Genomic DNA, 13,159 nt, shown 5'->3' with positions numbered 1-13,159 from the left:
AAGAAGCGTACAGAAGTATGTCGGTAAGTTAAGAGTTGAGATAATTATATTTTTACTGAAGTTGGGTGTTTGCCTAACTAGCACATCAACTATCGATAGCCATTCAAAGATACCCTCACTGTTTAAATACCCCTGTCTGAGCAGCATTTCATTCAACTATTATGTGGATCATGTGCCTGGACCTCCAGTGTGCACCCTGTATATGGTGTACTTTCTCTCTAACCCTGACCAATTGGTAAAGATCAAGATTCATTGATAACACCAGCCAGCCTTTACATCAGAAATTCCAAGCAGGAAAGAAAAGCCAACCCAGACCTGTCACACATAGAGAATTTCCTTTGCAAGTGAATTCAGAAAAGTATTTCTCAGAAAGAATTAATTACAACATATAAGAAAAAAACAAAACAAAACCAAAGTAGTGCTTTGCTGTTGTTTTTGTAGTTGCTGCATTGTTTGTCCTTGCATTGTGCCTTAATATTAAGATACATACCCGTTTTACATCACTGCCTCCACCAAGACAACCAAGAGCTTCAGATCTCTGACCAAAGAACTCCCCCAAAGACAACCGTAAATAACTGGCATCTTTATCAGGATCAGAGTTTCTCAGCAGAATACAGCTACTGGCCGATTTCCATGAAGTATCTGCTAATTCAGATGCATTTAGAATGTCTACTTTTCCTCCCTGCAGACAAAGGGATTTCAGAAGTTGTAACTTACAAATAAATTAGAGAATACTCTGTTTACACTGAGATCATAACTTACCTGCACAAGTTTGTGTGCTTTCTCAAATTCTTCCTGGTCTTGTGCAATCATAGCAGCTGCTTCAGCTTAAAGCCAATGAGAACATGTATTAAAATAAGGCATAAGTTATTATGTGCTGTCATTATTATTTTGCATCATCGAACTACACTTTGAGGGACAGATATTGCAATACCTAATTCTATGTCTGAGACCATTTAGGACACAAAATGAGTTATTCCATCTAGTTATGGTTAAACATGTTTATATTAAATTAGGCTTTAAAAAGTACTCCCTGGATCTTTAGGAGTCAAAGTAAAATCATTTAGCTAACTAACTTAGTGGTAAATAAAGAAAGTATCCTACAGCCTTAACTCCAAACCAAACTACAGCTTTTCATAAATTATGCTACATATAAAAGCTACAATTGAGCAACATACGGTTACTTCCAAAGAAACTTTTAATACACTTGATTTTGAAATTTTCATCAAGATGGTGCAGCAAAACAAACAGACTGGTTTGTACCAGTTCATGAAATACCTCTGCAAATTAACAGGGCAAATAAATCAATACTACTTTTAAATTCAAATGTTTGTATTATTTTCACAATTATCATTTACAGAACAATGAACACTTCAAAATACCTTTGCCAAAATTATGTTAAAAAGCGATCAAGAGATACTGCTCTACCACCTTATTTCAGTGTTAATGTCTCATTAAGCCCATCAAAACTTCTAAAATATGTGGCCTTTTACACACAGCATCCCCAGTCATAGAGGGCATAGAACAAGTAGAGTAATAAGTCAAGAATGGACGATAATATGGCTGTTGTCCATAAAACTACTTATGGGAAGTAGCAATGCATACTCTGAGGAAAGACACAAAGTTGGAATACAACTTTAACAAGCAATCCAACTGCATTTCCTAAATTAAACCTAGCACTATCAATAACAGACTGCTAAATACAGTTGAACTCCAAAGTCAATATCAATTCTTACTTAAACTTCTGTGTAAGCCATACAGATCTCTGAAGACTTCTTGAAGCACCAAATCATCAAGTGAGCAATCCTGCACTATTCTGTACAAGAATACACTGTGTGCACAGTTTGCTGACAGAGATAGATATGTCATAAACGAGACTCAGAAGCACCAGATGTAACATTTCCTTTCTGTCCCTACAAATAAAATCTCTCAGCTGTCAAGCATCACACTTGAGCATTGCAGACAGACAGGCAAACTAGCAGCCAGAAAAATGCTAACCATACTGAGTCTGAAAGCCTGTAAGTCTTCTATCGTATAAAGGGGTAAGTCAAACAGCTCAAAAGCAGAATTGCTTTTAAAATCCATCATGCTGGAACAAGCCAAGAAGCCTTAGAAAAATTTACAACAGTCAAATATTCTAACAACTTAACAACCCTCAGGTTAATCCTGAGATGCTGAAAAGCATCTGAAATATCCTGGCTTTTGAAAAATAATGGAGGAACTCTACTTTACTGGCATGGTAGATAGGGATGGATACCAAACTGGATCACATTTGCTTGTTCCAGCAGAAAACCACTACGGTGTTGAAAGACATTTCAACCAATCAGCCCTGATTGATTACTCATTCAAAATAAACAACTCTACACAGCAACATATACAGCATTCTCATTGAATGAAAGAAAAACCTTGAGTGGACTGTGGATGTCTTTAGAATACATTAGCCCATTCATATCTATGTAAACTTCAGAAACTATTAGAGTCTAAGAGAAACACTTTTGCTTGAATCTGATATTTTGCTGGTAAGGAATTCATTTGCCTACAGCACTACGCACATATTATCCAAGCCTCTATGACAAACATATAAACTCATGAAGATCAGTCTGAGATAGCTTAAGGAAAATGCACAACTTTTAAGTAAACAGGGGCTCAAAAAGACCTGGAATTGGTTACAAGCTGAGTCCCATAAAGCCTTTTAATAAGCTCCAACATTTTTCAGTATCATTCTTTCAGCATCAAAACACTCCCAAGGGCTTCTCAAAAAACCACCAGCTAGTGAATTCAGCAGCTCTTTGCACATTCTAGTTGATTTTGTAGTAATTTCTTGTTTACAATTATTTCCTGTCTTGTAAGCATCATGGAAGACAATATGACTGCTGTTTTCTCTTCATGAAAGGGTAATAACGATTAAAGTCCAAAGGAAAAATTGTGGAAATAACAACTACAGGATTTACTTCTGCTCATACAATAGGGACCAGCAACACATGTTAGAATGCTTTCTGAAACAAAACAAAACACGGGAACATGGGAAGAGCAGGAAACTTGGAAAGAAGCTATAACTTCTAATAATTATGATATCATTATCAACTATCAACATCAGCTTTCAAATAATTTGTTGTATCTGAAGCCTGGAGGCTTTGCAACACCAAATACTGATTTATAGAAGTGAAAAAAGAAAAAGTTTGCTTAACACTATTACAGGTAACAACAGTTAACTAAAGAGGAAAAAGATTACATACATCCAGTAATGAACTCCTCATTTACTTTATCACCTTCAGACAGATTTAAATCTTGTTCCTCATCAAATGAGGTGTAATATGCAAGATCAGTCACCCATTTGCCTTCTTCATTTTGATAGACGATGCTGTGTGGTACATTATCTGAAAGATATAGCAAATGCCACACTGTTAATTAAAATTAAAAGGAATATGGCAAAGTCTTGAAGTTTTTAAGATTAAGGCATTCACTTGCCAGAAGTCAGCAACAAGTTAAAAAAACAAAAACAAAAACAAACCAGCATAGCTAAAGTTGCTGCAACTACAAACTAGTTTGATCATCAAATATCTAAACCAACCAACCTTTGTCTGCTGTAGCTAAACTTATGTTCTCACAGCTGTCTGCAGTTGGAGACAGGTAAGTATCAAGAAGACTGACTTCACATTCAGTTGCATTTGTCTGAGGTGCTTCTGCACTAGGAACTTCAGGAGTGGTGTGGTGCCCCAAAAATCCTCCTGATGTGTGTAGTACTTCGGCATCAGAAGCAGCAGCCTGACACTGAGAGGACTGTATTTCTTGCTTTGGAAGAACATCTGAGATATCAGCTTTATGACTGTCCTTGCACTGAAGATAAAGTGAATCTAATTGCAACTCAGCAGCAGCACAGGATTCTAGCACATGTCCAGGAGTCATGGAATTCTTAGAAAACAATAATAATTTGAAAAGTGTCAGAAGTGCAGTTGTTAACTGTTTGTGCTAACAGTTGTAGGTACAAATTAGCCCAAATTAACAATGTTTGAAAAATATTTCTAAAAAATATATATATAAAACCATAGTGGTATTTTTACTTTTTTTTTTAAGAAAGGTTGGATTGTTAGTTCAACCTCTAACAAGTTCTCAAACACAATGCCATCTTCTATAGTCTTACTCTCTGTGACAAACAGAAATTCTAATGACAATTTCCATCACATACCAGTTGCTGTACTTCTCTGGGCAGCATTTCTCTTTGCACAGGACATCCAGTTATCCCTTGATTTTGTGCATCTTCATCACTAGCATTTCCAGAGTCTACTCCTGCCACCGGCTGGTAAGTGTGAGGAACCAGAAAGTTCTCCTTTAAGTTACACGAGAACAAATATAACAAAAAAAAAAAATTATGCAACAATTATTTTTACAATGTTAAAAAAAATCTCGAGTAAAGACATTATCATTATTTGTTTGCTCATGTGCCACTGCCAGAGGCATCGCTAGCTGCTAGCACCACCAAGGACAATAGTTCCTGGCTATGCTATGCCAATCCATGCATGCATCTGCCTCCAAGATCATACACAGCAAGAAGATGAAGATCTCTTCTTACTCCTATCACATCCTTTCATTCCCTTTAACAAGAGCACCATGCTACTCCTCCTCCTCTTCTAGTTGATGACTCCAAATCCTACTTGTAACCTGTTGTACCTACCCCACTGACACAGACACAATGGTCATGAAGCAGGGACATCTTACACAAACAGATAAGACCTGAGATCAGAGAGCAGAACTGTGTTATTCGCACTCTTCAACAACCACCTATTCATTTCTTCACATACAGCCACAGATCAGCAATCAGGCTACTTCTATAGGGTTAACATACCACTTCCCACAGCTTGGAAACTCTGATAGCAGTTGGGAAATTTTGGAAATTTCAAAAGCTACAGTTGATTCAACCATATAAGTCAATCACACTCCGTTCTGGTCAAGCTCACACAGTGACAAGTTATCTAAGCAAGTTATTTACTCTCCTGGAAAAAGGAGTCTCTGTGATGCTATATTCTCAATAAAACGTCGGACCTTGCTATGCAAGGTAATAAACCAGTGATTAAAAGGATTGTATAAACTAGTTGTATGACAGAAGTGCCAGCATGTAATATTAATAGTTACAGAAACAAAAAACGAAACAGAATCAGTTACAGTTAGAACTATACTTCTAATAACAAATAGCAACAAGTTAAACTACTGAAAGTAGTTTTGTCACAGAACCGTCAGACTAAAATTAAGCAATTCCTACACAGACAATAGACCCATCTTCTGGATATTACAAGTTATAAATGAGACCAAAAGACAGCCTTAGTTTCAGTTTAGCTGATCAGCTTACTGGAGCTGGACAGGACAGGATAAAGCAAGCATTTTATGGGTATTAACTTTTTTCTATGGGGATTTATCTTTTACCAAAAATTCTTTGCACTCAGAAGCTGGTAACCAAAATTAAAATCATACCATTGCAAACCAGTGGTAGCCGTAGAGACTTCTGATTAGTTACCAATTACATAATTTCCCTTAGTGGACTTGAGAGGATCACAAATGCTTATCTACAAACATTTTACCATCTCTCACATTAAAAAGCACTACTTAGAGGAAGCTTAGAGGGAAAGCAAGGTGTGTAAGAAACATTTATACTTTAAAGCATTCAAGAGAACACCTCAGAAGTACACTAAACTCAGACCAGCATGAACAATCCAAAACTCCAAAAGCAATTTTTACTTTTATAATAAGGATCAAGAAATGCAGTATTAAGTAGTCCAGCAGAAAAAGTCCATCTTAAGGAAATACTCCTAATGCTATGTGAATTACAGGATTTAGCTGAGGGTGAGTCTCCATCATCCCAGAGAAGGAACAGAAATCCTCTCTGTGGGTTTAGGATTTTTTTCCCCTCTTTGCAAGATCAAATAACAGAATTAATCGCACATGGATCTCTAACAGAGCTGCTTAACAGGAGAAGGAAGAAAGCTATGCACAAGGCAAAGAGAAGTGCGAGGAGCAAGGTTAGACAGGGGTGGGAAACCTCTGAATAAAGAGGACCCCATAACAGGAAACTTCAGCTTTGCTGCAAACCTTCCTGACTAATGCCTCTTAGGACAGCCAGCTCCTTGCCTAATTCCACCTTATCTCATAAACAGCAAGACCTGCTGTAACAAGCAGTGAATCAGCTGCTAGAACTGCACCACAAGGAAGAGGAAAATATAAAAATAGCTCCCTAACTTCTTTTCCTTTTTTACCCCTCCCTAGAGAAAACCTTGCAGAGTGAACAGAAAAAGTCAGAAGCTCACTCACACAGCTCTGTTTATGGTTAAGAGCTGTATTTGCTAACTTCAAAATTAAAAATAATCCTTTGCTGTACATGTTACCTGTTGGACAGTATTTGGGTTTGTCAATTGCCATTGCACATGCTGAGCTTTGAACTTTACTTTAAACCTACTTGAAGTAAGCCATTTTCAGAAAGCTTCAGCGCTGTACAGCATTCTGAGAGTGGCTGTATGTCAGTGCCTCCTCTTGCCACTTCTGGTTGCATCAGCTGCTCGAAGTAGGCTTCTAGTTGGTTATCAAAGAACTCTTCATCATCAATATCATCATCTATGGGAAGAGAAGAAAATATTCTGTTCACCTTTCACAGACATTTAATATCACTTGACATACTTTCATAGCAACTCCGTAATGTTTAATACACTAAGTCTCACAACACACTCATACACTCAGAGTAGAATTATCATGGTTTTCAGGTAAAAATAATCGGGACACAGAAGCATGTAATTGTCTTACCCCATGACTAGTGATATACAGCAAAACAAGATGACTATATGCTAGCATTTTAACTCCCATTAACTCTACTTGAATGCAGGGCTGCTTGATCTCAAGAGAGCAGTAAACCTATTTATCACTCTGCCTTCCTCATTCTTGGTGCATCTGAGAACATACCCTGTCATCCTTCAGGTTATGTGCAAAGTCAAGTGCATGAATAAAGAGCAGCATGTTTGTCCTTCAGCAGCAGCCACTGGAAGGGCAGAGAAACTTCAAAACTCTTGTTTGGTACACAAAACTCAAGTTCTCACTTTTGTCCCTGAGCATAAACTAGACTTTCAACTTGGGTTTCACCTGCATGTGTGGCATCTAGAGAGCTGAACTGAAGCTCATGTAAAGGTTAATTCTAACTGCATGTACATGTTTTTCACCACAGTTTATTAATCTAAACTGAAACTGTAGCTAGGGTTACCACTTTAGTAAACAAATGCCCACATTTTTACCTGTATTTTTGATTCACAGTAACAGGATGGATGTTTATTTTAGACTGAACTTCCAAATGTGATCTTCTCTGACAAATCCCATACTCACCAACTCCTATTACAATTTTAAAACAGCTAGTTTCCCAGTGAACGGTTTGAATATTCCTAATACTAGTTTCTGATCAAGCATAATCCTGTATTAAATATTTCAGTAACACAATACCTTTCTTCTCCAGTATGCAATAACATTAAGCCAAAACTCTAGACTCAGCTACCTGGAGCTATAAACACGCTTACCAGTGGAATCTTCTTCTGAGCTTCCAAAAGAGGTGAGTTTCTCATTTTCCAAAAAACTTGAGAGGCTACTGCTAAGGTGATCACTTGAGATTCCACCTTCTATCAGTTTTTCAGATGGTTCAGATGGATCAACCTGTGAAAAAGCACCCATACAGAAATGTTTCTATGAGTTACTAGCTACTGTATAAATTCAGTTAATAACAATTAACTCATCCCAGCAAACATTCTAGTTCCAATGGACTTCTGCCTGCTACCTTCCAGAATGGAAACAGCAAGAAATACAGGGATCATAAAAAAGAAAGAGGGAAAAATCATCCCAATGACACCAAATTTAAAAGACCTCAAAAAAGTACTAAACCATTACATTAAAGAGTTTACTCCCCCCTTTATTAAGCTGCAATCCCAACTTTAAAGTACAGACAACTCTCAATACCTTCCTGTGCTGTTAAAACACTGCTTCTTCAAATGAGCATACTAAATTACTTAAAAAGTAGAGTTTCAGCTGAATCAAGCTAACTGTAAATACTGTATCTTTTATATACCCAAATGATTTTAAAAACAGCACAACATAATATCTGCTTCGGATTTAGTCTCACATTCTTCGTAATAAACACCTCATCTTTGACAGACATCAAAAATGTCAAAGTTCAGAAAGTAAAGAATTTGAGAGGAACTTGAATTATGGTTTTCAGATGACAGCCTGTGAGCAGTCAACTGCAACTCATTGACCACTGTGGCCCCTAGAAAAATCAAATGAAAGAGAACTAAATCAATTTAACAAATACTAGCTGACAAATTAAGGAGTACATATTGGACAGCATCTGGCTACAGCTTGAGGCATATTTTCTGTAAGTGCCATGAGATCTCCCATTCCTGTCTGCCTTGTATCTGTGCCCATAATTGCCAGCTTCTCTACACACAGTAGATAAAAACAGCCAAAGTATAGCCCTACCTGCTGATACCTGTAGATATTTGCTAGCTGTGGGATAAACACACACACCATACACAGAGGTAGAAGGAAGACTGCTCTTCTACTACAAACGGTGTCATTTTTAATGATGAGGACACCTGAACTAACACTCCTCAAACTAATTAACAAGTACAGGGGCAAGTCAAATCACGTTGATACTGTTTACTTCAGTTTCCAAAAGGCTTTTCATTAGGCTAAACTACAATGAGGGTAAAATGTAAGGTCCTGATAAAGGATTACAAGACAACAGAAGCTAGAAGCAAACAACAGTTCTCACAACTGAGAAAGATTAGGTGGAGTCATGCTCCCATGGTACTAATTATGTTAAGTGATCTGCAAAATGAGGCAAAGGGAGGCATGACACATTCAGCACTGTTACATATTTAAGGGATACACAACATTAAGACAGTAAACACTTCAATTCCTTCCCTCCTCCTTTCACAGACTTAAGTCGATTACATGACTAATATTAGAAAACCTTTAATTTCACTATTTAGAAAAGCTTTCACCTTGTTATTGTCTGGAAGGAAGCATATTCCAGTTGACAGATCTGAAACAAAAGAATGTGGTGTAAGCAGTATTTTAGTATGTTCTTATGTTATACTACTAGATGCTAACTGTTCTAAATGACAGCAGACCAAACATCTTAAAAGGTCTTGGCATACACCATAAAAGTAGCCTGAAAACATACACGTTAGCATGATATGAAAGTTTATATGTTCTTGTAATAGTGATCTAAAGTATCTGGGAGTAATTAACAAGGCAGGGCTTCATCAGCACTAGAACTGTAAAAATTATGAAAGACAATAACTGCCTTAGGGATTTCTATGACACAGTGCTGAAAAGGAAGTAATTCCAGATTGAACTAGCAGAGGTAGGAACAAGTGTTCTGTTCCACTGTTGCATTTCACTTACTGGGCCAATTATTTTTGTGAATAACTTGTAAGCAGCTTCCACTCATCTTTGTGTTATAACCACCCATAAGCCAGTTGTGAGTCCCATGAGACAGAACATTTTAAGTATGCACATACAGATTTTAGCAAAAAAGGCTTATAATTTTTAAGTAATAGATGGGAATAAAAAGCAATTTCCAAACTAGAACTCTAAACATTGAATAAACAACCAGTTAAAACCAATTAACTAAATAAAATCAGGCACTATCGAAACTGGGCAGACTGTTTTCCAAAGCATCATGATTTTTGTTGCCATAGTTACTACCACTTCTCCAAGACTACCATAATAAGTGACTGAAGCCACACATCACTGTTAGAACTATACTTTATAGGGACCCGTTTATATTACGGGCCATAGTACTTTCTAACTGAACACATTCTCTATTAAATTATTAATATACTCACTTCATGAAAACCTACACAAACATTCAGATAAGGCTTAGAAAAGGGTAATGACTAAAAGTATATATTTACTAAGTATATTTACTGAATTTGAAGAAACATGCAGTATTTAATCACAGGACTGGCATTAGCAAAAAAACCCAAACAAGTTTAATATCAATAGTTACACTTTTAAAGTAAGTTACAGAATATTATATTGCTTCCAATACTCTCTACTTCAAAAAACAGTTTTCACAGTAAGTATTCTAAACTACTTTTTCATGCATCATGTCACTAGGAAAATATGCTTCCAGCTTCTACAGCTGCAGTTAAAAATCTACTATAGGTTGGAATAGGGCAAGAAAAGAGACAGTTAAAATATAATCTCAAAGACTTACTCCTGCTGAAAGGGGCAGAAAACAACTTGCACTTTTTCCACATGTAAAGTTGCTGAAATTAATTCAGATTCCTACCAGCATCCTAGTATTTTATAGCAAACACTATTTTCACCAGCTTCCTGCCTAGCTTTGTACTTCAGGTACAAAGTTTGGGAAGAAATCTAGGAACACAAGGTCACCCACAAGCTTTCTCTGTTTTCAGTTTGTTCAACTCCAAGAGATTCTTTTTCAAAGCCCATTTAGAGTATTCCATGAAACAGTGAACAGGTCAAGAGAAGACACCTATAGCATAAAATTGGAGAAAAATAATGTGATTTGCTTTTTAATACCTTTTGATCGTTCAAGTGGCAACACCTCCAGTGAAGTACCTTGACTGTGACTCAAATGCTCAATGACATTCTGATCTTGCCCTCTGTGTATTGAGTCGGATTTTTTCAAATTAACAGAATTTGGATGAGGTTCTTTAACTTGTGTAGCAACTTCCCTACAAAGAGAATTATGTCAAAGAAAAGTCACTCAGCAAGATATATAGATCAATATTAGCATATAGCATCTCTAGATATAAAGATCTGATAAATTCTCCAGTTTAACTGACTTTGTATCTAGGAACTCAGCTGTTCCCATTAATAAAGATTCTACAGACATATTACCTGTCATTTTACAAAAAAGGAATAAACATCAAGACTACAAGGGCTTCACTTTCACAATATAAAGTGTGAAACAAATGAGGAAATTCAGTGACATACACCTCTCTAATTTTTCTGTTTCTTCCTTTTTCATTTCTGCAAAAAGAGGGAAAAGTGTAAAGGAGAAAAGGGTCTATTCGGGGCAAGCTCCATAATCCATTTGAGAGCAAGTCAGACTCTGGACAAGATTTTCATAATTCCATAATACCAGCACACTTTTTGTAACATTAAAGGAGGGACTAAATCATAAAGAACATGATTTACTGAAATTACATATAGGTCTGTTAAATAACAGCTTTTATAATTCTGTGGGAAAGTGTTTTCACTTCTAGTTTCATGGGACTTCCACACAAGCAGATAAGCTTATCATACAAGATGTTAAAATTCTTTTCTGAGGAAACCACACTTTTGATTTAATATTTTAAATCACAGAATGGTCTGGGTTGGAAAGGACCTTATGATCATCTAGTTCCAACCTCCCTGCAATGGGTAGGGACGCCTCACACTAGACCGTGTCGCCCAAGGCTCTGTCCAACCTGGCCTTGAACACAGCTAACATTTGAAAGTCTAAAGTGCAATTATTCCAAGTTTGGTCTTTTTTTCTTGAGGACAATCAAGACATGGACTCCTTCTCCGAAATCTCACATTCTTTGTTTTTACAGGAACATACTGCCTACAGTACAATTTTATCAGTGAGAAAAACACACATCGCATTTTCTACTACGACAAGAACAAATTTGACCTTGGTTAGAATAACCTACACAACAGCTTCCAACACTTCCACCATTTAGCAATGCTTTCTAAACTATTTCACTAACATTAGTTATTTGCTAAGAAATAGCAATCACCAAAGCTACAAGGAAGGTAAATTTAATAGGAATAGATGCTCCTTTCTGTATGCAAACTACATTACACTTAGCTGGAATAGATTTAAGTCAGTGTAAACTATTATTCACACACATGACATGAACCAGAACCATCAGCTTAATTCTACGTTACATAATGTAAACTAGGTAAAGACAAGCCAGGTTCAAGTCAGTCAATTTTTACTTAGTGTGACAACAAAACAAATCATCATAGTTTAACAAAAAAAAAAAAATCCCTTCTAAAGAGTCATTCCTGTCATATACATGAAACCAAATTAGCCAATTAAACAGCAGCACAATGTTAATGTAGGGCTGTGCAGGTTAAGGGGTAGTGCTGCACAGGATGCTTCCACACAGTCTGCCACCATTCCTCTTCAGAAGTCATGGAGGAGCTGGTTTAGCAGGAAAAGCTGCCCAAGCTGCCAAACACTGTAAGCTAACAGGCTAATGCACAGCTGAGCTCTCCACTTACTGCATCAAAAGGCCAACAGAAGCCGCTGCTGAAGTGGGCAATTAAATTCTGAAGTATTCCGTAATTAGCTTATAGTACATATAAATCACATACTAGTATGTGCATTTCAGAACAGATTTTAACTATCTCACTTACGTGTCATCACAAAAGCTGAGGGCAAATCTCCCCACTGGCTCAAGATCTGACTGACTACTGTGAGGAGATCCTAATGGAGGTGATGGTTTCCCTTCTAAATAGGATGCAGAGATATCAGAAAGCCTGTAAAGGTGGGGAGGAAAAACATACAACAGAATCACTTTAATATGCACTGCTCCTGTTTTCAAAGAACCAGAGAAAAAACAAACGAACAAACAAACATATCAATGCCCACCCATCTCCTATAAGTTCAATTATTTGGATATTTTAGCATTTTCTAGACAATCTGTATTTACAGGTATAAATATGTACCCAGAATGACCCTCTCCAGTCTCCTGTAGAAAGGAGAAGGATCCTCTCTTCAGTCTTCTTTCGAGAAATACCACATTATCATTTTTAGTGGCTAATGCTATCCCATTTGGAACACGCACTTCTGGAAAGTCATGGTACAAAAGTCTGATTTTAGTTCTTGTTAAGTCATAGGACAGCACTTAAATGAGCAAAGGCTTCTAAGTATTACCCTTCGCTCTACTCCTTGCTGAACAAATCATTATAAATTGTGCTAAACTTCAATTCATATCCATAACACTAGTTCTCACATTACCCATCTAAAATTCGTCAGATTCAGGTAAGCTAAATGAAAAGTCAACAGAGTAAAGAGAGCACATACATAAAAAATATATTGCTCTCTACATAACTTCAAACTTGAATATACTAAGCTGAAGAGTCCAGCAAAAATAAACCTGATTATTAT

General features: G+C 36.8%; 1 protein-coding gene across 2 annotated transcripts in view; it reads right to left on the bottom strand.

Moving 5' to 3' along the window:
* The window catches only part of CEP192 (centrosomal protein 192), a 64,392-nt gene that overhangs the window by 50,283 nt on the left and 950 nt on the right, over positions 1-13,159 (bottom strand). Inside the window, exons 2-11 of one of the 2 annotated variants that reach the window (XM_061448856.1) lie at positions 12,406-12,528; positions 10,576-10,730; positions 9,024-9,064; positions 7,545-7,677; positions 6,446-6,600; positions 4,187-4,327; positions 3,576-3,912; positions 3,237-3,377; positions 763-827; positions 491-682 (exon numbers count right to left, since the gene is read on the bottom strand). In XM_061448856.1, coding sequence (XP_061304840.1) covers positions 491-682; positions 763-827; positions 3,237-3,377; positions 3,576-3,912; positions 4,187-4,327; positions 6,446-6,600; positions 7,545-7,677; positions 9,024-9,064; positions 10,576-10,730; positions 12,406-12,528 — 1,483 coding nt within the window. The remainder of the gene's footprint in view (positions 1-490; positions 683-762; positions 828-3,236; positions 3,378-3,575; positions 3,913-4,186; positions 4,328-6,445; positions 6,601-7,544; positions 7,678-9,023; positions 9,065-10,575; positions 10,731-12,405; positions 12,529-13,159) is intronic. The other variant, XM_061448857.1, reaches the window with a different exon arrangement.

The sequence above is a fragment of the Pezoporus flaviventris genome, unplaced genomic scaffold (assembly GCF_033815535.1).
Source record: "Pezoporus flaviventris isolate CSIRO_AGI_PZ_B2104156 unplaced genomic scaffold, CSIRO_AGI_Pfla_v1 ptg000007l, whole genome shotgun sequence".
NCBI classification, from domain to species: Eukaryota; Metazoa; Chordata; class Aves; order Psittaciformes; family Psittacidae; genus Pezoporus; species Pezoporus flaviventris.
Note: the sequence above shows the minus strand (reverse complement) of the source record. Positions and strands in the feature narration are given on the sequence as shown.